The following is a 22,775-nucleotide window of genomic DNA, read 5'->3' as shown; positions in this document are numbered from 1 at the left end:
TGAGAGCGGTTCACATGGCGGATTTTCCATTGAGAATTGGCAACATATTCAAAATGAAATTTGATTGGTTTTGGACTATAAGTGTTTTTCAATTGTGTTCCGTGGGGCATGGATTTTAAAATTTGCATGGCGTGATAACCGTAGCAGATAGCCACACACGGATAAGCCCCATTGAACGGAACTAATCTGTGGCATACAAACTGTAAAACCGCTGCAGAAATCCAAGAGTCGCCCTCGGACTACCGCTGTGAATTCCTCTGCAAATACACGTCAGATTATAACAATATGTATTTAATATCATATGAGTACGTCCTACATCACATTTGGGATCTGTGAGATACGGATCATAAATACGCTTTATGCACCACGTTGCTGGAGGTGAAGTAGAGTCGCTGCTGCAAGCTAAGATTCTTACTATGCTTGGGCAAAAAGAATTAAAGTGCATCTGTCATGAAAACGCCATATTTTACAAATTTTATTAAAATCGTGTAATTATTTTATTGTTTTGCTGCTATTATTTAAACACAACTTTGTGATCCTTGTCATTTTCATCTGTAATTAATCAGAGTGCCTGCTCATGAATATTTTTTAGGGTTTCTGTCCCTATATAGCTCTCTTAAAGCGGTTGTCTCATTTCTAGCTGTTTTGTTGCAGGAAGCAGACATCGCTATATGTTGCACAGTGGCCCAGGTTGGTACTGCAGGCTGTGTCCCATTTACTTCAAAAGGACTAAGCATGCAGTACCACCTTGGGCCACTGTGCAATGCATGGAGTTGTCTGATCCATGCAGCAAAACAGCAAGAAGTGGGACAACCCCTTTAAAGTTTTTTTTTTTAATGCAAGCCAATTATTGTCGGGTGTCACTTGTTTTAGGACAGTTGTAGCAATAATTGTACAGTGTGAATGCAGGGAAAAATTCCCTATAAGGGTAAGTTCTGTAAATTATTCGCCATGTAAGAGATGTGGTTGCTTAGTGGCAAAACCTGTGGATCTCTAATAATTTAAGTGCTTACCGGTTGTGTATGGTTTATGGCATCGTGGTTCTAGGCGATCCATGCGACAAAGTATGCCCACTCAGCCCTTTTGCTGCACAGTGGTCGCATCTAATCTATGTGGCAGATGCTTTAGGACACCGAACCCTATAGATATAATTTATTCTAGACTCTAAATGAGTTTACCACTATAAAAATCATTATCAGGTACATTAGCAACAGGTATACCTGCAAGTGCAGTCAACAGCTTCCCTAGACATAAATGACACTGCCCGCACATCAGCTCAAACACCTATCAAAATGTAAAAAATAGTTACAAGTAAAGCTTGTCCCTGTCGTGACATTGTACTTTTATATTCAATTAATTGACCACGTTGCAGAGTTCACCAGAGTGGGATCTGCTGTCTGCTTTCACTCATACACAGGGGTCCCAACGGACCTCTGTGGCATCCTAATGAGGCATATAGAAATGGCTTGTCTAGATTGCACTTTATTTTATTACAGGTCCATTTAAAACTCAAATTATCAATTTAGTAGCAATTTCAGAAAAAATGTAATAAAATTGTTCAGGAAATGTAAATACAAACACAGTAGATGATACTTGGCCATGGGGACATGATAAAGAACACTTGGGAAATTCTACCTATAGGTTATTTGATAGTTTAATCCCTATAGTCTAAATGGCATATATTGATTTGCCATGGGTACAGGAGTTGTCGGCCAATCCTTTGCATCTGCAGATGTGCAAGTGAATGATGGAATAATCCGCCACAGCTCCACCTATTGCAATAGTCTATATCTGATGAGTCACTATGACTAGGAATGTAAGCCAAGTCAGAATATCTATGTACATACAGCTGTTTTGGGGTTATTGCCCCTCACCAATGTACAGCAGGATTGTGGTTTGTCTAAGTGAGAGGACCATTAGTGTGAGACTGTTGGGGGGATGTGTTTTTTTTTTTTTTTGTGGAAAGCTCGACAAGAGAGCAAGGAGTCTTATATGGGCCATGCAATCCTTCCTGGCAAAAAGACCTGTAAGTGAACAATAGAATAATCCTCCACAGCACCACCACCTGTCTTATATTATTTTTTGCCCCAAAAGAGGCAATAGCTCTTATTTTCAGGGGAGGTCTTATTATACTTATCTAGCAGGCTTGGCACAGGTTCCTCCCTCTCCTCTTCATAGTTCTGGCGCACACTTCCCCCGCAGTCGTCGGCTCTCATACAACATCACTTCCTAGTTACTAGAGTCATAAATACCGCCTCCATTAAGCAATGACTGTGATTGGTTCTTTGACCGCTGCTGAGCCAATCACAGCTTTCGCATTGATTGGCCGAGCAGCGGTCAATGAACCAATCAACAGCCATCGTGTTGTGGAGGCAGGATTTATTAGTTGGCTGTGAGTCACGGCCAGCCAATTCACAAATCCCACCTCCACAACGCGATGGCTGTTGATTGGCTGAGTGGCGGTCAAAGAACCAATCAATGCAGCAATGGATGAACCAATCACAGCCATTGCATTGGTTCATCTAGCGCTGCATTGATTGGCCGTGCAGCAGTCGCTGAACAAATAACAGCCATCACTTCCTGGAGCGCGGGGTTTATGAGTCCTGTAACCATGAAGTGGTGATGTATGAGCGCTGAGGAATGCGGGGAAGTGTGCGCCAGAACTATGAAGTGGAGCAGGAGGGACCTGGACCTGGACCAAGCCTGTTGGATAATGTATTCCAATTTTTTTATGCAGTGTAATAATGGCTTATTTTCAGGGTAGGCCTTATTTTCGAGGAAACACTGTAGTAATGGAGAGTTTTTCCATCGCTCATTTGCATGGCTTTTTCCAAGAGCATTGCATGGCCTATGTATAGGGTCTATCATATTGTGCTCCCCACAAGGAGCAACAATACCCTCCTGAAAGTGTGGAATGCGTAAGTTTTATGTAGCCATTCTTCACTTGTAGATTTGTTGGATGTAAAGGGACATCTCCTGTACTAGGTGAGACCAAGTTATATTGCAGACTTTACGCACATCCCATGCTCAGTTCCTTTATCTCTATATTTCTGTTGTTCGGAAACATCTTTACGTTCTTTTAACTGTTCATTAACTTTAGATAAACCACCACGGATTAATTTATTTTTTGCAGGATAAGGAGGCAGTGGATTCCGTTTCAGTCGGAGCGATCCTGTCTGATTACCAGCGTATACGAGTGGAAAATGTGTAAGATTTTTCTGTCCATTGAAGTATATCTTAAAAGGAAGAAGGCAGCCCAGGAGTCGCCTGTGTATGCACTTCTGTCTAGACACTTAACAGTATGGGCTTCTTACATAAAGGCCGTCTATATGCCGTCAGCTTACTGTTGCCAACAATGTTATTGTTGGAGGATGATGTATGTTCTGGCTTCCATTAAAGTGTAGTGTCCTTATTATCAATTTTGACCATGTATAATGTTGCTGTTGACAAGTAAACTTTTAAAGGGGACCTGTCACATATCATAACTTGTCGGAGCATCTTAGAACTCTACATTGTGCCTTTCCTCTGTTATGCCTGCTAGAAAGTTTTGAATAACTAGACAACTGGGAGTTACAATTCTTCTTGTTAGAGGGGTGTCTCCTTACAGTCAGCACTGATTAGGCAGCGCCAGAGTGTGTAAGGACACCCCCAAACTGGTAACACCCATAAATTCATAATGTTCTGGAAGGACTAATAGAGGAACAAATCAAAAAGCAGAGTTCTAAGAAATGCTCCGGAATCATTTCATGAAGAATACAATTATATGTTTAAACAGATATGTCTAAATAGCTGCTATGTCCCCTTTAACCCTTTCTTTTTAGGTGTCAACGACTTGGTCTTCAGCCTCTTGCTTTCCTCTGGCGTAGAAATCAAGAGGATTTGTTAAATGAAATGATTTCCAGTGGATTACAGGCCATTCTCATCAAGGTCGCTGCATTTGGTAAGAGAGACCTGTATCTGAGTAGCATATTTCAATACATTGCAACATTTTCTGTGCTTAAAGGGATTATATCACCAAATTAGTTTTTATTAATTAAAACCAGAGAGAGAATAATTTTCAGTTTTTCTAATCCGTTTTAATTTTCTGATTTTAGAATTTTTTTTTAATTCTCTTGTGTATGCAGGACTATGGGGGTGCCATATTGTCTGAGCTGCATTTAACAGCATTTAGAGATATGCTTTACAGCAGCCTCATGGGCCATTCAGATGCTGTAAACATGGGACCCATTGACTTGTATTGGAGACTGCTCTAGGCTTGCTCCGTGATTTGTGCAGAGGTCATTTTGCAGAGAGGGGAGTAGATGGTCTCAGCTGATCACCTCTTGTAGGGTGGATCCTAAGTTATCTACATATAGGTGTTACCTCGCAGTGTTATCCTGTTCATGTTAGTGAGATGACAGCTGCAAAGCTTTTTCTGTAGGAAGTAACAGAAATATATTAGGCTCTACGGTCAGTGTGAAAACTTTAAGATTTTTTTAAAAACAGATTGTGATCAAAAATTTAAAAAAAAAATAATGAGAGCTCATGTTAGGCTACCTTAATACTGCATCTGCTGTGTCCATCAGAGGTTTCTATCAGGAGGATCTCCAATGGAAACAGTGAATGTATATGCTTAATGGTTGGCACTCTTTGGCATCCATCACCTGTAGGTTGACTTTTCTAGATAAATGTATACTGTACAGTATACGTTTCTCACTGAATGCCTCTGCTGTCCCATGCAGTGAACAAAAAAAGAACCCTTTTGGATACCACCCGGAGGCCAGATTTGACTGTGTTGGGTGAACTGGGTTCTACGGATCCATTTAGCGTATGCGCTGGGAGCTTTAACTGTGCGTACGGTGAATGTATACTGCAGACACCGTGTGGAAGTAGCCTTTAGGTCTACTTTAAATATTATTTTTGAGTACATTTTTTAATAAAATAAAAAGGGGGCTCAAACTAAGAAATTAAAATTTGAACTGCTTTAGCTAGTTCTGGTCATCCCAGGCATCATTCGGTTGCCTTTCCCTATGTACTTTCTATTCCTTGTAGGACAGTATTACCTTCAATTTCTCATCCTGTGTTGGTTCACAAAATTAGTAGATATGGAATATAAGTATAGACTAGCCCTTCATGATCAATCCCCCTTCTCTAAAGACTGGAAATAATAGGCCTTGGTAATAAACTGGCATTCCAGGTTGGAATTAAGTTTGGCTACACAATTTCCCTGTAGCAGATATAATACATAGTAGAGCCAGGCAGGAGCCGCTCTTACTTAGGACATCTTCACACGGGACGAATGTTGAGTGCCTTACGCCAACAGCCGTCCCACGGGCTGCCGCCCACGTATCGCTCCTATCCTTTACACAGTAGCAATGGTCGTTCAATTGAATGAAGGTAGAGCGATCGGGGATCTTTCTGGCTGCTTGCCTCCACTCAGTTAATAGGAGTTGCGCAAACATTGAGTAAACTCCTATTTACATGGTCATTGGAATTTAGTTCAGCTAAAAACTAAGTGACTCTGACAGGTGAGCGATTTCTCGCTCCGTGCCCTGTTGGAATGTGCATGTACACGGAACAACTGTTGCCCGAATCAACTGTTTCCACTGAGAATTAATCGCCCCGTGTAAAGATACTTTTAGCTGCTTTCAGTTCTTGAGTAAATGACATCCACTATGAAGTTCATTAGCTCTAATAAGGCATATGGACAGCTTTTTCCTTGTGAGAAAACCACTATAGTTGTTAACCCTCAATACGCCTTCACAAATTATAAAAACAAGGTCTGTGGATCTTAAAAATGATGTAAATGGCAGTGTCACAGACATGTCACACACATATCAGCAGAGGGTGTAGGACATAGGATCAGCATCACTCATTGTCAAACAATGCGGTTCTCAACACCGGTAAATTGTTAGGCTAGAAGTAGTGTGCCCCTATTAGTCAGCAAACGGAATCATCCTTTACCGCTCAGCACTACTCTAATGGCCAGACTGCCGCCTCAGCATCAAGTGGCATGATTGGCATTTGCTGGGTCGGAAATGATCTTCTCTTTCCATCCTGTCATGTCTGAAAGCAGCTTTTTTAGTTCCTTCTAATTAAAGATTATATTAGAGTGGATTTGTAATGCATTCACCTATTACACCTATTTGAGAATGAAGTCCATTTAAACATATGAATGTACATAGAGTAAGATGTCCTTTATTGTGTATGTAGAAGGGACTTCATAGTTCTACCTCTGTATTCATACATAATATTCCTGTGTGCAATTATGTATATAAAACAGAATCTGGAAATCTGACACAGTTCTATTAAAAACGGCAATCCCTGAGCAGTGCCAAAGAAATTCTAAGGCCTCATGTCCACAGGCAAAATAGGATTTAAAATCCGCAGCTGATCACCCGCATGCGGATCCGCATCCCATAGGGATGCATTGACCACCCGCGGGTAGATAAATACCCACGGATGGTCAATAAAAGGGAATTTAAAAAAAATGGAGCATGAAAAAAAACGTGACATGCTCCATTTAGGTGCGGGTCTCCCGTGGGGACGGCTCCCGCAGGCTTCTATGGAAGCTGTCCGGATCCGCGGGAGACCTAAAATAAGAATAACTTGCCCGCAGCGGACCGGGCAGATCTTCTCTTCTGCACGGCCGGATCTTCTTTCTTCGGCCAGGCGGATGTGCACGGCGCATGCACGCAGCCGGCGTGCCGAGCACATCCGCCGACCGAAGAAAGAAGATCCGGCCGTGAAGAAGAGAAGATCTGCCCGGTCCGCTGCGGGTAAGTTAATTCTTATTTTAAGCGCTTATGTCCGCGGGGCAGGAGGGACACGCTACGGATGATTCTATGGGAGAAATAGGTGCATGCATCTCTGATAGTTTGCTAAAGTGTGTCAGTCTGCAGTCCAAGCTGTTTAGCTTCCCTTGATTGGATACAACTGTATCTACTACTCGACTGAGAGCAGAACTAGGTCTCTACAGGTTTCCAGCCTTTGCATGTCAAACATGTTCTCATTCCCAAACTAATATCTTGAATAGAAGTGTTGCATGGAAACATAAAGTATGTTAGGAAGTTGTAGAACATTTTGCTTTAGAAAGGGTTAACACTTTATAAACAGCAATTTAGGCCCTATGCACATGGACGGATTTGCATTGCGGAATCCGGAGCGGGTGACCGCCTCTGGATTCCGCAGGAAATAGCTGCCATAGCATGCAATGTAAAAGCGTGTTTCAATTCCCACCAGCGGTAATCAATTGCGGGAGGAGGGGGAATCGCAGCATACCTTATCTTGAGTTGGATTCCGTGCGGACAATGTTAGCCGTCCAACATGCAGCCCTTCCGCAATCATTATTGTGAAAAGGCCGCGGGATCTGCGTCATCGCCTAGCAATGATGCAATCATATCTGTACTGCGCATGTGCGCCGGCCAGCACATCTGCAGTACAGATAGTATAGAATCCGGACAGGTACGCAGGGCTTACTGGCCAGGTATCTTCTGACCGTATCGTGTTCATGTGGCCTTAGATAGAGCTTTGTTCATTCGGCAGGAAAAGGACATAACAGTTTTGGACGAACAAAGCTTGTTCTACTGCAAATAGTTGTAGCTCCAGTTCAGTCACTGCTACAGACTTGCTTTTAGTGTTATTTCAAAGCCAAGATTATTGTCTGTAAAATAACACCAGAAGATTGTCTGTCGCACAAAAAGAACCAGAGCTACAACTGTTTGAACTGGGATCAGAACTACTGAATTTACAGTTGCTACCTTTTAGTATGTACAGAGCAGAGAGGGAGGGGGGACCAGCAGGCAGCAGAGAAACTCATGACCCGGGTATAACGGAGTCGTTGCTGCTAATGACCTTACCTCCCCTTCCCCCCCCCCCCACCACCATTCGTCGAACAAACCACCGACACCTTCTGTTGGATAAATTTGGCCACAGCAGCCATTTATTAACACAAACAACATAAAATACATTTTTAACTTATTTCAACATCAACCTTAATGATGACCATATCCCGATACATGGAAAGGACCTTGGAGCCGCACCCCTGTGTCTGCCACCTACTGCCGCCTCACCCCTACAAGGAGATAGCTGTCCCGGTCACCTGCCGCAACTTGGCCGACTCAGGCGACGCTATCCCCACGAACTTTTTAACTATTTCCTCCCGCCGCAGGTCGGCAGACTCGGGAGCCCAACGACACTCCCCATTAACCTCCGGCCGCCATCTTTTACCGACCCCGAGGCCGGCTAGCCAGGCCTGGCTAGCCTCTCCTACCGCCTATCAGGGGTCCGCCCTATACCCTGGAGGCGACAGGTCCCAAACTCGAAAAAGGAGAGGAACGGGGGGGGGGGGGGGGCTAGGTAGCCCCCACCATTCCCCTCACTACCTTCTATACGGGCTCCAAGGGTCCCTCTCCATCCCCCGCTGCTATGACAAGAACTCCTTCTCCTGTCCCCACCTCCCCCCTTTTTGTTCTTCTAGGGCGGGCGGGTGGGACTCTTTTGTTTGTTCTCCTCTTCTTCTTTTCGCCGCTCTGACCTCTCCCTTGCTTGCTCCCCCTTATATAGGGCCTCCCAACGGAGGCCCCGCCCCCTCCCATAATCCACTGCGCCCGGTGACGTCACTCCTCCCCGTTTACCCTTTCATGCCGCCTCCCGCCTACCGCTCTGCGGGCTTCCGGCTCCGGCGGTTCTTGACCCGGGTATAACGGAGTCGTTGCTGCTAATGACCTTACCTCCCCTTCCCCCCCCCCCCACCATTCGTCGAACAAACCACCGACACCTTCTGTTGGATAAATTTGGCCACAGCAGCCATTTATTAACACAAACAACATAAAAATACATTTTTAACTTATTTCAACATCAACCTTAATGATGACCATATCCCGATACATGGAAAGGACCTTGGAGCCGCACCCCTGTGTCTGCCACCTACTGCCGCCTCACCCCTACAAGGAGATAGCTGTCCCGGTCACCTGCCGCAACTTGGCCGACTCAGGCGACGCTATCCCCACGAACTTTTTAACTATTTCCTCCCGCCGCAGGTCGGCAGACTCGGGAGCCCAACGACACTCCCCATTAACCTCCGGCCGCCATCTTTTACCGACCCCGAGGCCGGCTAGCCAGGCCTGGCTAGCCTCTCCTACCGCCTATCAGGGGTCCGCCCTATACCCTGGAGGCGACAGGTCCCAAACTCGAAAAAGGAGAGGAACGGGGGGGGGGGGCTAGGTAGCCCCCACCATTCCCCTCACTACCTTCTATACGGGCTCCAAGGGTCCCTCTCCATCCCCCGCCACCGCAAGCGAGGCTCGACCCCCTTGAGCCTGCGCCGCCCTCCACACTGCCAGCGCTCGCTCGATGCCTTCTTGTAAACCTTCCATCCATAGGTCCATCCCTATGTCGTTCAGATGAACGCCGTCTGACCTCCAATAGTTACCCGTGCCTTTTTCCAGGTCTATGTGCCGCACTGCTATGCCCCCTTTTCCGCCCACAAAACGAGAGACTTCTTTGTTTAGCTTTACTCTCGCCCTGTTCAGCCCCTTTTCTGAGCGCGCTCCCCTCCATACTTTTCTCGGCACTAGCTCCGACCAAACCACGACTATTCCCGGGTATGACTCCTGTAACCTAAGGAAGTCATACCGAATGTCCCTCGATAGGTCCCTAAATCTCCTCTTCCCCAGGTCATTCCCCCCTGCATGAATGACTAATACGTCCGGCGCTCTATCCCATATCACCCTCCTTTCTACCTCCTCCAAGACCGCGCCCCAGGACATGCCTCTAATGCCCATCCACTTTATCCGTGCTTCGTTCTTAGGGAACCGTAATTGCCTGCCGTTGGGTCGTGCTCCCGCTCTCTCCGCCCCCCAGAAGACATAAGAATGGCCTAAGATCCACACTAACGCTGGATGCTCATCTGTAAAACAAAATTACCGGCATAATTTAGTAACGGTCGCTCCTACTTTTTTACTCCCCCCCCCCCCCCCCCCCCCCCTCCCACCCTCACCCTGACCCTTAGCCTTAAAGTAGGTGAGGGCGTACATAGGATCCAAAACGTCTGGACTCCCATCGACCTATTCTTTTTATAGCTTCCACCCCCATACCTCTCACTGATGCCTCTGTCGCTGCTCCCACCCTAAATGAGTGTGACCCAAATTGTTCTTTATCAAACCCTGCCGTTTCCAGTGTCCTCTTAAATATAGTTATAAATTGGAAGCGAGATAAAAATTGGCCATTCTCATGGCACAGCAGGGGGCCTGTTCTAGACTCTAACCCTCCCCTATACTGCTCCCATGTCCTCTTAGGGCACATGAGGGCCCCTGGCACCTCGCCCAATTTAATAATCTTTCCCCGACCTTGCTGATCCGTCTTAGACCGGCGGATCCGCAACTCCAGCCTCCCTTCAACTAACCTTACGTCCTCTGCCTGCAACCCCCCCCCGGTCTTTTTGCTTGGAGACACCAATTCATTTATCCTGAATGCTCCAAAGAATGCCAGAGAAAACGCCGTCCTGAACAACCGTCTCTCAAATTCACTTCCGCACACCGTATCCAATGCTCTACCCAATTTTTCTAATATGTCAAAGGAAACTGGTCGCCTAGTGTCTACACTCTCCCTACCTCTCCTGAACCCCTTCAGCGCCTGTGTTACTAAAAACTTTTTAGTCACATCCCCCATCCCCCTTAACTTGAACCCAAATGCTAGCCCTGCTATAAATTGGTTTACTTGCGCCACTGACCTACCCCCTTCCGCACTTCTACCCAACCAACTCAGCAGCATACCTACTCTGTCTTCCTCTGAGTCCGCGCCCCCCTCCTTTCTCACCCATTCTTCCCACTCGTTCCACGCTGCGCTATACGCTACCCTGGTTCGCCGAGCCAATGACCGCTCTAACAGGCCCCTCACTGCTCGCTTACCACGCTCCAAATTAGATCCGGGCACTCTCTTCCTTTCCTCTCTGCACCCGGCGCCAGTGTCCGGAACCGCTCCCACTGAAACCGAGAGAGAGCATCCGCAATTGAATTGTCAACACCGGGAACATGAGCCGCCACTATCCACATGTTTAGCGACAATGCTTCGAGCACTAAGTGACGCAGCAAGTTTACCACCGGGGGGGATGATGCCGAAAGGGTGTTAATCACTTGCACCACCCCCAAGTTGTCACAGTGAAATTTCACTTTTTTATCCCGAAAGTGGTCCCCCCACAGCATGATGGCCATCACTATTGGAAATAACTCCAGTAGCACTAAGTTCCGTATCAAGCCTTCCTGCTTCCACTTCTCCGGCCACTCCCCCGCGCACCATTTCCCTTGGAAATAGGCCCCGAATCCAGCGCTGCCCGCCGCGTCAGTATATAGCTCCCAGTCCACATTGTTACTAACCTCGCCCATGATTACCGACCTGCCATTATATTTTTCCAGGAAGGTAGACCATATCGTCAGGTCTGCCTTGTGGCTGGCCAGCAAACGAATGAAATGGTGGGGTGCCCGAATGCCCGCTGTTGCTGACGCCAACCGTCTGCAAAGCACCCGACCCATGGGCATAATCCTGCAGGCAAAGTTCAGTTTGCCTAACAGTGACTGCAGCCCTCTTAGCGTAATTTTTTTACTTCCTAGCGCCGCGCGCACCTCCTCCCGTAAGTCATCCAATTTATTCTTAGGTAAGCGACAGACCATCGCAATTGAATCGATGGTGATGCCCAGAAAGCTTAAACACGTAGTGGGCCCCTCCGTCTTATCGGGAGCTAACGGCACCCCGAACCGCCTTGTCACACATTGTAAAGTGCCCAGCAGGCTCGCACACACGGGCGATCCCCCAGGCCCCACACACAGAAAATCATCTAAGTAATGAATGATCGACTGCACCGCAGCCGCATCCTTCACCACCCATTCTAAAAAGGAACTGAACGCCTCGAAGTATGCACACGAGATGGAACATCCCATGGGTAAACAACGATCCGCAAAGTAATCCCCTTCCCAATAGCACCCCAACAACCTCACGCTTTCCTGTGAAACCGGGAGCAGGCGAAAAGCCGATTCTACGTCCGCCTTTGCCATCAATGCTCCCTTCCCGTACCTTCGTATCCATTGCAATGCCGCATCGAACGAGGTATACACCACCGAACAAAGCTCCTGGTCTATTCCGTCGTTCACCGATGCGCCCTTTGGATAAGATAAGTGGTGTATAAGCCGAAATTTTTTCGGCTCCTTCTTTGGGACCACCCCCAAAGGAGACACCACGAAATCTGGCACCGGCGGTTCTTTAAACGGCCCTGCCATGCGCCCCAACCTTACCTCCTTTCTTATCTTCTCTGACACCATCTCCGGGTACTCTAATGCTGATCGCAAGTTTTTTAACGAAAAGGGGACCGCATGCAACGGGGCAGGGATGTGAAACCCATCCCTAAAACCCTTAAACAGCAATTCCGCCTTCTCTCTATCAGGGTACCTACTTAGATGAGGTACCATCTCTTCCAAAATCACCGGGGTCGTCCCTTTTCGTAAAACCGCCGGGCCCTTTTCCCTTTCCTTTCTTAAAGCACCGTGCCGCTCCGTGGGAGCCTGCACTGCAATGGGAGCAGGCATGACGAAATTTGCATGTTGCCCCAAACTTACACTGTCCCTCATTGTATTGCCAACAGTACCCGAGCCTGCTCCCCCCCGCTGTGCTGCCTTGGCCCCCTGCTGAACTAGTGGCCAGGCCGAATGACCCGGCACTTCCCTGAAAGGGCTGTCCAAATCGTGCGGGGGCCATTACCCTCAACCATAGGCCTATATCTTTGTGCTCCCATCTGATAGATGGGCGCACCGCCTTACGCTGCCTAAATTGCTCATCGTAGCGTAGCCATGTCTGGCCCCCGTATACCCTATAAGCCTCCCCTATTGAGTCCATGTAGCAAAAAAGGCCGGAACAATTTTCCGGTGCTTTTTCTCCTATCACGCTGGCTAAAATGGCGAACGCTTGTAGCCAATTAGCAAACGTCTGGGGAATCAAGCGCCATCTCCTCTTCTCTTCCTCCTCTTTTTTAAAGTCCGTTCTCTTCCCCTTGTCCAAATTAAATTTTTCCAAGGGGAGGAGGGAGAATATCTCAACATATTCGTCCTTCCAAATCTTCTCCCTCACCTCTTTTTTGAGATGCGCCCCCAGAGGTCCCTCAAAGCAGACGTATACTTCGCCCTTCGCTTTGTCGTCTAACCTTACTCCCTCCCCATCTTTTTCTGTCTGTACTGCCACCGCAACGCCTGCTGCTGCCCCTGCCTCTGAAGCCCCCATTATTGCCCCCGTCTGTAGGTTTTCCCCGGCGACAAATGATGTCGCCGTGGCTACTCTCTCTACTGTAATGGGGGTTTGTGTGCTTCCTATCGCCTGTCCTGCCCCAGTCCCCCCAGCTAGGGGTCCCATCCGACCTTCCTCTATGCTGGATGACGCAGTGCATGGTGAGCTCCATGCTGTGACAGGCGATGGATTACCAACCCCCCCCTGACGTCTCAAAAATTCTACCATGATACCCAGCAGTGCCGATGCATCGTTGCACACGCTTGGTGTAGCTGCACTACTCCCCGATCGTTGACCAAAATTGCTCCCAGCCAGTACCCCCCGATTAACATTACTGGGCATCCCGCACATATCCCCCACATTTTCAGCGAGATTAACATTACTAGACATGGTAAACATATCCCCCACATTTTCAGCCAGGTTAACATTACTAGGCATGGTATACATATCCCCCACATTTTCTGCACGGTTAACATTACTAAACATCGTATACCTATTACCCACATTTTCTGTATTACTAATATTACAAGACATACTGTACATGGAGTGTGACTCACCTGGCCGCGTGGGAGCTGTGGGCCCACCAGCCGCCGGACCTCCAGATCGAGCTTCTTCCTGACCCCCGCTGTGCTGCGACCGCTCTGCTGGCCCTGCAAACGCCTCCTTTCTTCTTGCCGTCAGACCTGTAGATGTCCCGGGCCGCTGTGCTCCTGACTCGCTGCAGGCTTGTTCCTGCTCTGCAGCGCCGCCTCCTTCTCTCCTTCTGCTCTTTGCCTGCCGACTAGCGGTAGGTCCCGTCCCCCTCTCAGCACGGGACCCCACGCTGCCTGCCGTCCTCCTTTGCCTCGCGGGAGTTCTCCCCGCCTTGCTTCCCCTGCCTGTTGGTGTTGCCAGGGGAAGCGTGCTATGTGGGGGGGCCGGGGAGCCACTCCGCCTCCTTTTTCCCCACGAGGGTCCGTGCTCGGGGCTAAACCTTTCTGGTGCACGGGCCCTCCGCGGTCTTAGCTCTTTCGTGTGCCCCGCTGGTGCTGCCGCCGCCGGCCCCGCACCCTTTGCCAAACTGCTTCCCTCCATCGGCCTTGCTCCTGAAGGCTCTACGCTCCCTGCCGTCATGTCCTGTGTTGCAGCGTTCCTCATGTCGGCAGACCTTGGAGTTGATCCATCCCCTGTGCTGAGTCCTTGGTTTGATAGCTGTAGTAGCCATTCCAGGCCTCTTTCCTCCGCTGCCGCCCGAATTCGTGCCAGAACCGCCTCCATTCCTACAGCTGCTGATATCTTCGGACGCTTACTTCTTTCTTCAGTGACTTCCGGTTAATCGCTGTAGCTCCGCCTCCTCCGGACTCCTTCCGTTGTTGGATCAATGCCCACCTGGCCGGTCTTGCCTTTTGTTGCTTGCCGCCTTCTGATCGCCGCTACTGACTGTAACTTCAGCGCTCAGCCTTCTTCCGCCCGTTCGCCCGACACTTCCAACTTCAGCGCCCCTCGGACTTCTCCTGCGCTCGCCGCTCCGCTGCCGCACTCTTCTTCAGCGCTCGTCGCTCCGCTGCCGCACTCCCTATCTTCGTTCTCCGCTTCTCCGCTCTCCGCTCTCCGAACTCCGCTGTGCTTCTCCTGTCGTCTTCGCTCTCTTGACTTCACTCTTTTGTTTGTTCTTCTCTTCTTCTTTTCGCCGCTCTGACCTCTCCCTTGCTTGCTCCCCCTTATATAGGGCCTCCCGACGGAGGCCCCGCCCCCTCCCATAATCCACTGCGCCCGGTGACGTCACTCCTCCCCGTTTACCCTTTCATGCCGCCTCCCGCCTACCGCTCTGCGGGCTTCCGGCTCCGGCGGTTCTTTAATTCTCCTTTTTCTCCTCCTGATCCAGGGGAGTGGTGATATAGACGTTTCTTCATTTTATCACCCCTTCCTAGTTACATATGGGGGTCTTATTACCAGAAAAGGAGTAGAAGTGAAAAAATGCTCACTTCTATGACATCTAATCACTACTCCATTTAACCCTGAAGATGCTGCAGTCATTGCCGCGTGTGGTAGCTAAACGTTTTTACAAAAAAATTTTTAAAGTTTTTCTCCTCTGGTTGTTTACTGCTCATCACCAGGTAAACAGACTACCTCTTCTATGGAAAAAACTAGTAGAGCACAATGGTAGCTGGTGGCCTGGCCACAAGCTAGTGTGCATGCGCTCCGGAGATCCCGGTCACTAGATTTAGATGAAACAAGTGTGCAAGCGCCGGCCTCGTCTGCTCTTTCTTACCGTAGAAAAGGTGATCTGTTTCCTGGGCAACGAGCAGTAAACAACCAGAGCGCAAAGGAATTGATAGCTGCAATATCTGGAGAACGGAGCATTTGGGAAATTAACATCTTATGGGTGAGTACATTGTTTTGTGATGTTGAACACCTTGAAATAGAATTCCCAAGATGGGAGTATGCGTTAAAGGCTAAGGCCTCCTTCCCACGAACGGATTTACGCCACGTAAATCCGCGGCAAAAATCTGCTGCGTTGCCCCCTGCTATTAGGTTCTATTGAACCTAATAGCACAATGCTCACGGTGCGGAATTCTACCGCGGAATTTCGCACAGTGAAATCTCCCGTCCTCACCCGCAGCATGTTCTATTTGCCGCGGGTGTACGCGCTGATGGCTTCCATTGCAGTCAATAGAAGCCGTCCGTTCACGCTATCTCCCGCTGCAACCAGCGGAAGATAGCGTGAAAAAAACGCTTCCCCGCCTACCGCCGCGCGTCATATGACGCGGCCGGCGCGTCACGTGACACGGCCGGCCGCGTCATGTGACGCGGTGGGCGTGTCACATGATGCGACGGCGGTGGGCGGGGAAGCGTCTTCACGCTATCTTCCGCTGGTAAGTATGGGGTCTCTGGGGGCGCCGTGACGGGCTTCACTGCGGAATATAACGCGGCGGAGCCCGTCACGCTCGTGTGAAGCCGGCCTAAAGCTAGTTATGTCACTGAGGGGTTTAAAATGCACTTAAATTGACTAAGTTCTGTACCAAATATATTTACATGAGACATAAATTCAAAATCTTCAATAAAAAAACCATTTTTTTGGAGGGTTTTTACACATTTAATGTGAGTGTTGGAGGGTTAAACTCCTGTATAAGAGTCTTTTCATGATATCCAATATGATCTTCTCTCGTGTGTCTGACTTATCAGAGGCTCATTGAAAATTGTAACTTTTGATTTTTAGGATTAAATCCTGATAAACATCTTGGAAAATCCTTAGAAGAAATGAGACCTCTCCTGATGCAGGTCGGTTTTTACAGTGAATTACTCTTATTTTGACATTAGAAAAGAAATAATTTCAATTGCAGCTTTATAAAAAACACATTGGGTCTTCAGCCACAGTATGAAAGCTAGGGCTGCACACCGACTACTTTGAGTAATATCACAATTTACAATACAAGTTTATTTATTTATTTTTTAAAGATCAATTTTTGCTTACCATCAACATTTTCTTTAATTTTTAATCTTATGCCATTTGAGGACAAGGAAAGACTTTAGCTTTGTCTACTGGGTCTCTATCTACCCTTAGTACTATCAGATTTTTAAAGGGCCACATCCAGTTATTCTTTGGAGATAATCTCCACCACAATGGGGCATGGCATCATAAAGTGGTGAGAGTCATATAGGATCTTGTGCATTTAAAGCGCCATACAATTACCATAACACGAAGTTTACAGACAACAAGGGCATCAAGTCTTCTACAGCAGAAATCTTAAGTATTAACCCCTTAAGGACCAAGCACTGTAAATATACGGCGCTTGGTCCTGGGTTTTAATCTCGTCCGATAATAAAAATAAGGCGCGGGATTAAAGCCTCTGCTCCTGCAATCAAGCAGAGGCAGGTTGCGTTGTCAGCCGTTAGTCACAGCTGAGAACCCGAAGGAGAAGGGAGAAGAAGTTTTTAATCAGTTCTGCCTTCTCCTTTCCCTGGTACATAGCGCTTAATGAGTGCTGTGTACTAAAAAATGAAAGTGGAAGTGTTTCTTGCACTAAGCGATCCAGCAGTCACGTGACTGCCAGGATCCCCTGGCACAGCAGAGTTGCAGGGTCCTAGCAGACCCTGATCAGCTCTACCAGTGACTATTGTCACTACAGGGGGATGTTTTTCCCTATAACTGGGGCTCCTATGGATGCTCCAGCTACAGTGGAAAAGTGTATAATGAAAAAAAAAACCAAAAAAGTTAATGTCCCGCAGAGGTCTTATATGACGTCATGGAGGATATGCATAGTAAAAAAAATATTTACATAAATAAGTAAAACAAAATTACTGATTAAAATAAAAATATATACATGAAAAAGAAAATAACCCAAAGCCGACGCCAATCAAAACTGTCGCTGTATGCACCCTGTAATCCCAAACCATACATGTTCTAAATCAAAATGTCTGAAACAAAATGAGGAACCCATTTCCATACTTTTATTTTAGCGTAAATGTACTAATAAAAAAACTTACCATTAATTTTTTAAAAAAATCATTTTTTTAGCTCCCCCCCCCCCCCAATAAAATAACAAAAGGCAAAAAAGTCAGTGAAAAAGATATTAAAAATTGCCCTATATGTCACAGAAAAAAAAACAAAGCAAAGATAATTTTGTTGGCTGAAGGAAAAAAAAATAGGGCAGTAAAACCACATGAGTAAAATCCCTAAAAAGTGTCTGGTCCTTAAGGAGTAAATGGGTTTAAAGCAAATCCTGATCACATGTAGAGTATAAAGAAACTGAGCAGATTTTCTGCTGTAGCTCTACTCTAAGGCCCCCTGCACACGGGCGGAAATTCCACGGCGGGATTTCCCGCAGAATTTCTGCCCGTACACTCCTGCATAGGATTGCATTACAATACGCAATCCTAGGCAGATGGCCGCGATTTGTCTGCGCAAAATCACGCGCAGAAAACAAATCACAGCATGCTCTATTTCTGTGCGGAGCTCGCAGAGACCTGCACAGAAATGTCACTCCCCGGTCGCCGGTTGCCAGGCACATGAAACATCCGGGGCCGCGGTAGCAGGTGAGTGCCGCACTGCTCTCTGCAGGGGCTCGGGTCGGGTCCCGCTGCGAGAATTCTCGCAGCGGGATCCGACCTGGCCGTCTGCTGGCGGCCTAACGCTATCTTGCGGCTTTCCGTAACATGTGAACGCCTCTCTAAAGTGATTATACTACAATATCTTTTTATAACCTATCCATAGACCCCCAACATCCCAAGAAAGGGAGTTTCTCTTCTCTCTTACTGTGGGAATGCTTCTCCCACTCATAGTGACATCAGAATGAATGGCGTTGTGACAACACGTGTGGCCACCACACCATTCATTTCATTAAGGCTGACGGAAATAGCCGAGTGCTTGAACTCAGCTGTCTTCGGCAGTCCCATTGAACAATGAATAGAGCAGCACCATACAGCTCCATTCACTGTCTACTTGCTGTAGGGGATGCAACAAGCCTGCCGTTTGGGGAAAAGGGACCCTCATTCTTGGGATCATGGGGGTTGTAGCGCTCACACCTTTACCACTCAGACGTCTATCGCCTATCCTGAGGATCGCTTATAAGTGTATCTTGATTTAAACCCCTTCAATTTAGGGTTTGTGTGCATACACTTTCCTTCCCAGACTATCAAAGCCTAGTTGTATGTGATTTTCACTATTTTGTATAGAAAAGAAAATTCTAATGTTTGATTTAATTTTTTAGTTAGTTTTCATGTTGCCGACACATTAGATCTTAAATGTAATTCTGCTCCATTGTTTGTATTTGCTTCAAATCGCCATGCATAGTGAATGTAGACAGCTGTGAGGGATTTTTACATTGCAAAATGTGTAATACAGATTGTTATATAAGGGTTAAATAGAATATATTTTCTTACTTTTCTGACTTTTGTTTAACACTTTTCTGTGCAATGTGTCTGTAAAACTTTTAGAATAGAAAATTAGTTTTAAAGTGATTTCACCACTAGCTTTTCATCAAACCTGTGCTTATGTGATAGCCAATGTAATAACTAGCAGAGGTGCAAAGCACTGTAAAATGCTGGCTCCTAGGTGTGTCTTTTCCTTCTAATTTTCTATCCACTCCCTGTTGTCAAGTCTACTAACAGAGATAACAAGAAATGGAGGAGGTGATGCCTGTAGAAGTCTATGGGGGAGGAATGGGGGAGGAGGGAGGAGAAGCAGAGACTCACACAGACATGGCTATTTGCAATAGTGACTTAAAGTATTACAGTTGCTGAACTCTGCATTGCTCAGTACTGCTGTGTAATGTCCTCAATGATGCTGTTCTATTTATTTTTATTCTACAGAGACATAGGGAGCAAACTCTGCAGTTTTCTCCATGTGTAGTGTATGTGAGACAGAATAGCACCTAATTTTCACCCTTCAGTTCAGAGAACTGCAAATTACAGCTACAGCCTGCAGATGGAAAAATCTGTGTACCTGCCATTCCCTGGCTTCTATGTACCGCTTGGAATGGCTTTCTACACATTCATGAAATGCAACTTTAAAAAAAACAAATTCAAAAATGGAAAAAAGTTGGCCCGGTAATCCACACTTAATTTAGTTTAGAAAGAGTAGCATTATTTTAACCAGCATGGAAGTTCATGGCAATGATGTATGCTGTCTTCATTTATCAAATAGGGGAGAGAGGGGTAATAAGAGACGACCAAGACTTTTTATTGCTCAGTGGAACGTGCACAGATCCCATATTGACATCAATTACAATGTTGTAGAAAGGCTCTATATTGATGGTGCATTCCTTTTCATAATGCATATTGTGTAATGGGGAACAATTCCTCTTAATACCCCAAGTGGTGTCTCCTGTTTTCCACATGGGATAATAAGAGAAACGGCAGCTCCTCCCTATACAACATCATACACTGAGGGAAACGAGGGACAAGATACCACTGACAGGACAACCAAGTTTGGTTTCTTTATATTTATTAGAAGCAAACTTACAAAAACCTGAAAATTGAATACAGAAAGTTACAAATCAACTTTGGGAGGACCACTTTTCTGGGAACTTTTGAGATGGAACATCAGTCTGAATGGCAGTCTGAACAGATGCAACCAGTCGCGTCAAGCCTCTTCAAGTTCTTCTCCTTCACTAATTGTCACAAGCGAGTAATTCATGCTGTACTAGTCCTTAACCACAGCTCCCACACTCGCAGATATTTTGCCAAGCTATCTTCATCTTCCTTTGATGGCTTTCTTCTCCGTCTTTCTCTAACATGTGTAGGACCCTCGTCTTTATAGTGTTTACCGAGTGAAGACTTTGGCATATTGTGACGTTGAGCAGCTTCAGCGAGTGTCATTCCTCTACGAACATCACTAACAGCAGTGTCCATAGTGTCTGTGCTATAATTACAGTGGGTGTTTTTCTTGGCATACTTTCTAGGCATCCTGACTGACACACTTGGGTGTTATTCACAAGAGCATTATATCGCGGCTGATTTAACCACACACAAAAATTGCGGCAATCTTAAGCATTGGTTTTTTAACGTATTCATTTAAACAAAAGATATTTTGGTGCGCTAAAATATGGGAGCGAAAAATATAGCCCATAAGCATGTGATTTTAATGAGTGAAATTTAATTCTGCGGAAAAATATAGGCCTTGCCCTATCTTTGGACTGAACAACGCTGGAGTCTCCATAGACTCCTATAGGAGCGGTCAGAAATGGCATGGGGGTAGTTTAGCAGTGGTTAGCGCTGCTAAACACTGACCGGTGCCTTCAGTGAGGCATTTAAGAGAGATTACTAGTAGTTCTGCCGACCAATTTCGAGGTTGTGGTGTAATTGCCCTGCATTACGCTGCAATTGGCCGTGTGAATAGAGGGGAAAATTGTGAATAATAGCCGTGAATTAGTCGCAGTTATTCTTCATTGATGCAATGTTATGGTGGGAGCTGCAGAGCATAAAATCGCAAGGCTCATGTGAAGGAAGCCCTAATGTGCTAAAAACAGTGGCAGACATAAATCTCTTATTATCCACATGTGACCCAAAATGGGGTAATACGAGACACATGCACAGAACGTACCCGTGACGAATGGCTTACAAATTAGTCCTGGTTTTCTTTCTTCGTGCATTTTCTATCCTTTTAGTGGCAGCATCCCTTAGCTGCAGCAACTGGGTGCAATTTTTTTATAGCATTTTCTGTGAAAAAAACACCTGAATTTGGTTAAAAGTTGCACGTGTAGACCTTTTTTAAAGTTCTGTTTCAGCCTGTGAAACTTCAAGTACCGGGTTTCTAATTTTTACTGTATACACTTATATTTTTGCCATATACGTTTTTTTACCATAAGCTGAGGTTCTTTCACAAAAATGATAGGCTCCCTGCGTTTGTTAGGAGTGGCTGTGGAAGTTTTGTGTCTTATTACCTTATTCTTTTATTACCTAACTCCCCCCTAGGGCACATGTGTTCATAAATTTCTTGCAACATGACAATAAATTGGCCTAGCATTAACTTAAGCATTGTCTTAAATCACAGCACTATTCATCAATGTGAACCAAAGTATATTAGAAAGTTGTGATTAACCTATATTTGCATAAAGCCAGTGTGTTGTCATTTCTCTGCCAGGAACGGGAAACCTAGCACAAGTGGGGTCTCAGCATTTGGACCAAGTCCATATGGCATAAATGTCTTTCATGGGAAAACTCATATAATTTGTACTTTTTTGACCTATGTTTCTGTGCTGCTCATTGATCACAAACCCACTGGATAGCAAACTGGCATTTTGAAGTGCACTCATATAGCACACTATATTCCATTAGGGTCTCCTGACCCATCTGACCTTTTGTGTATTCATCATTTTAGAAATTCTATAGATTTGATACATTTTCATAAAGTGTACCTACTAGAGATGAGCGAGCATACTCGTTAAGGGCAGATAATCGAGCAAGTATCATCCTCCTCGAGTACCTGCCTGCTCGTCAGAAAAGATTCGGGGGGCGGCTGGGGAGACCCGGGGGGGGGGGGGGTGCCGCTCACCCTCGCCGGCACCCGAAGCTTTTCTGACGAGTAGGCAGGTGCTCGAAAGGGATGATGCTCGCTCGAGTATCTGCCCTTAACGAGTATGCTCGATCATCTCTAGTACCTACACATTCAGATGACTTTTCAACATAAGCTGCCATGTGTGCACATGAGGAGTAACACTATTTCTGGCTAATAGATGACTTGTATCCTGCATTCTTCACCAGATTTGCCCTCTGCAGACTGCATCTTTAATTTCTAGTTTCAGCAGCACATCTATCTGAATGTCTCGCCCTCCTTCCACTCTTCTCTCCATAGACTTCTGTATACCGTCTGAGTCATTACCCACCTTCACTTCCCGTGTCCCGTCTTGTTATATCTCTTATTAGAGTTGGACGTCATATGACAACAGGTAATGGAAGCAAATTAGAAGGGAGACCCCTAGCAGCTAGCACTTGTGAACCTTTTTTTAGCACTAAAACGTCATTTCAGGTAAATAAAGATCTCCACTTTTGCTACCGGTAGTTATTATGTTGACTCATATTAGCACAAGTTGTTTCATTTAAATGGT

At 46.3% G+C, this 22,775-nt stretch overlaps 1 protein-coding gene across 3 annotated transcripts in view; it reads left to right on the top strand.

Moving 5' to 3' along the window:
- The window catches only part of DPH6 (diphthamine biosynthesis 6), a 73,747-nt gene that overhangs the window by 16,630 nt on the left and 34,342 nt on the right, over positions 1-22,775 (top strand). For all 3 annotated transcript variants that reach the window (XR_010793230.1, XM_066608588.1, XM_066608587.1), the window contains exons 4-6: positions 3,134-3,207; positions 3,822-3,940; positions 16,448-16,509. Coding sequence is in view for 2 of the 3 variants with exons in the window: in XM_066608588.1 (XP_066464685.1) it covers positions 3,134-3,207; positions 3,822-3,940; positions 16,448-16,509 (255 nt within the window). In the remaining variant the exon portion in view is untranslated. The remainder of the gene's footprint in view (positions 1-3,133; positions 3,208-3,821; positions 3,941-16,447; positions 16,510-22,775) is intronic.

The sequence above is a fragment of the Eleutherodactylus coqui genome, chromosome 6, assembly GCF_035609145.1.
Source record: "Eleutherodactylus coqui strain aEleCoq1 chromosome 6, aEleCoq1.hap1, whole genome shotgun sequence".
Lineage (NCBI taxonomy): Eukaryota > Metazoa > Chordata > Amphibia > Anura > Eleutherodactylidae > Eleutherodactylus > Eleutherodactylus coqui.
The sequence above is the reverse complement of the archived record's forward strand: the minus strand, read 5'-3'. Positions and strand labels throughout refer to the sequence as shown.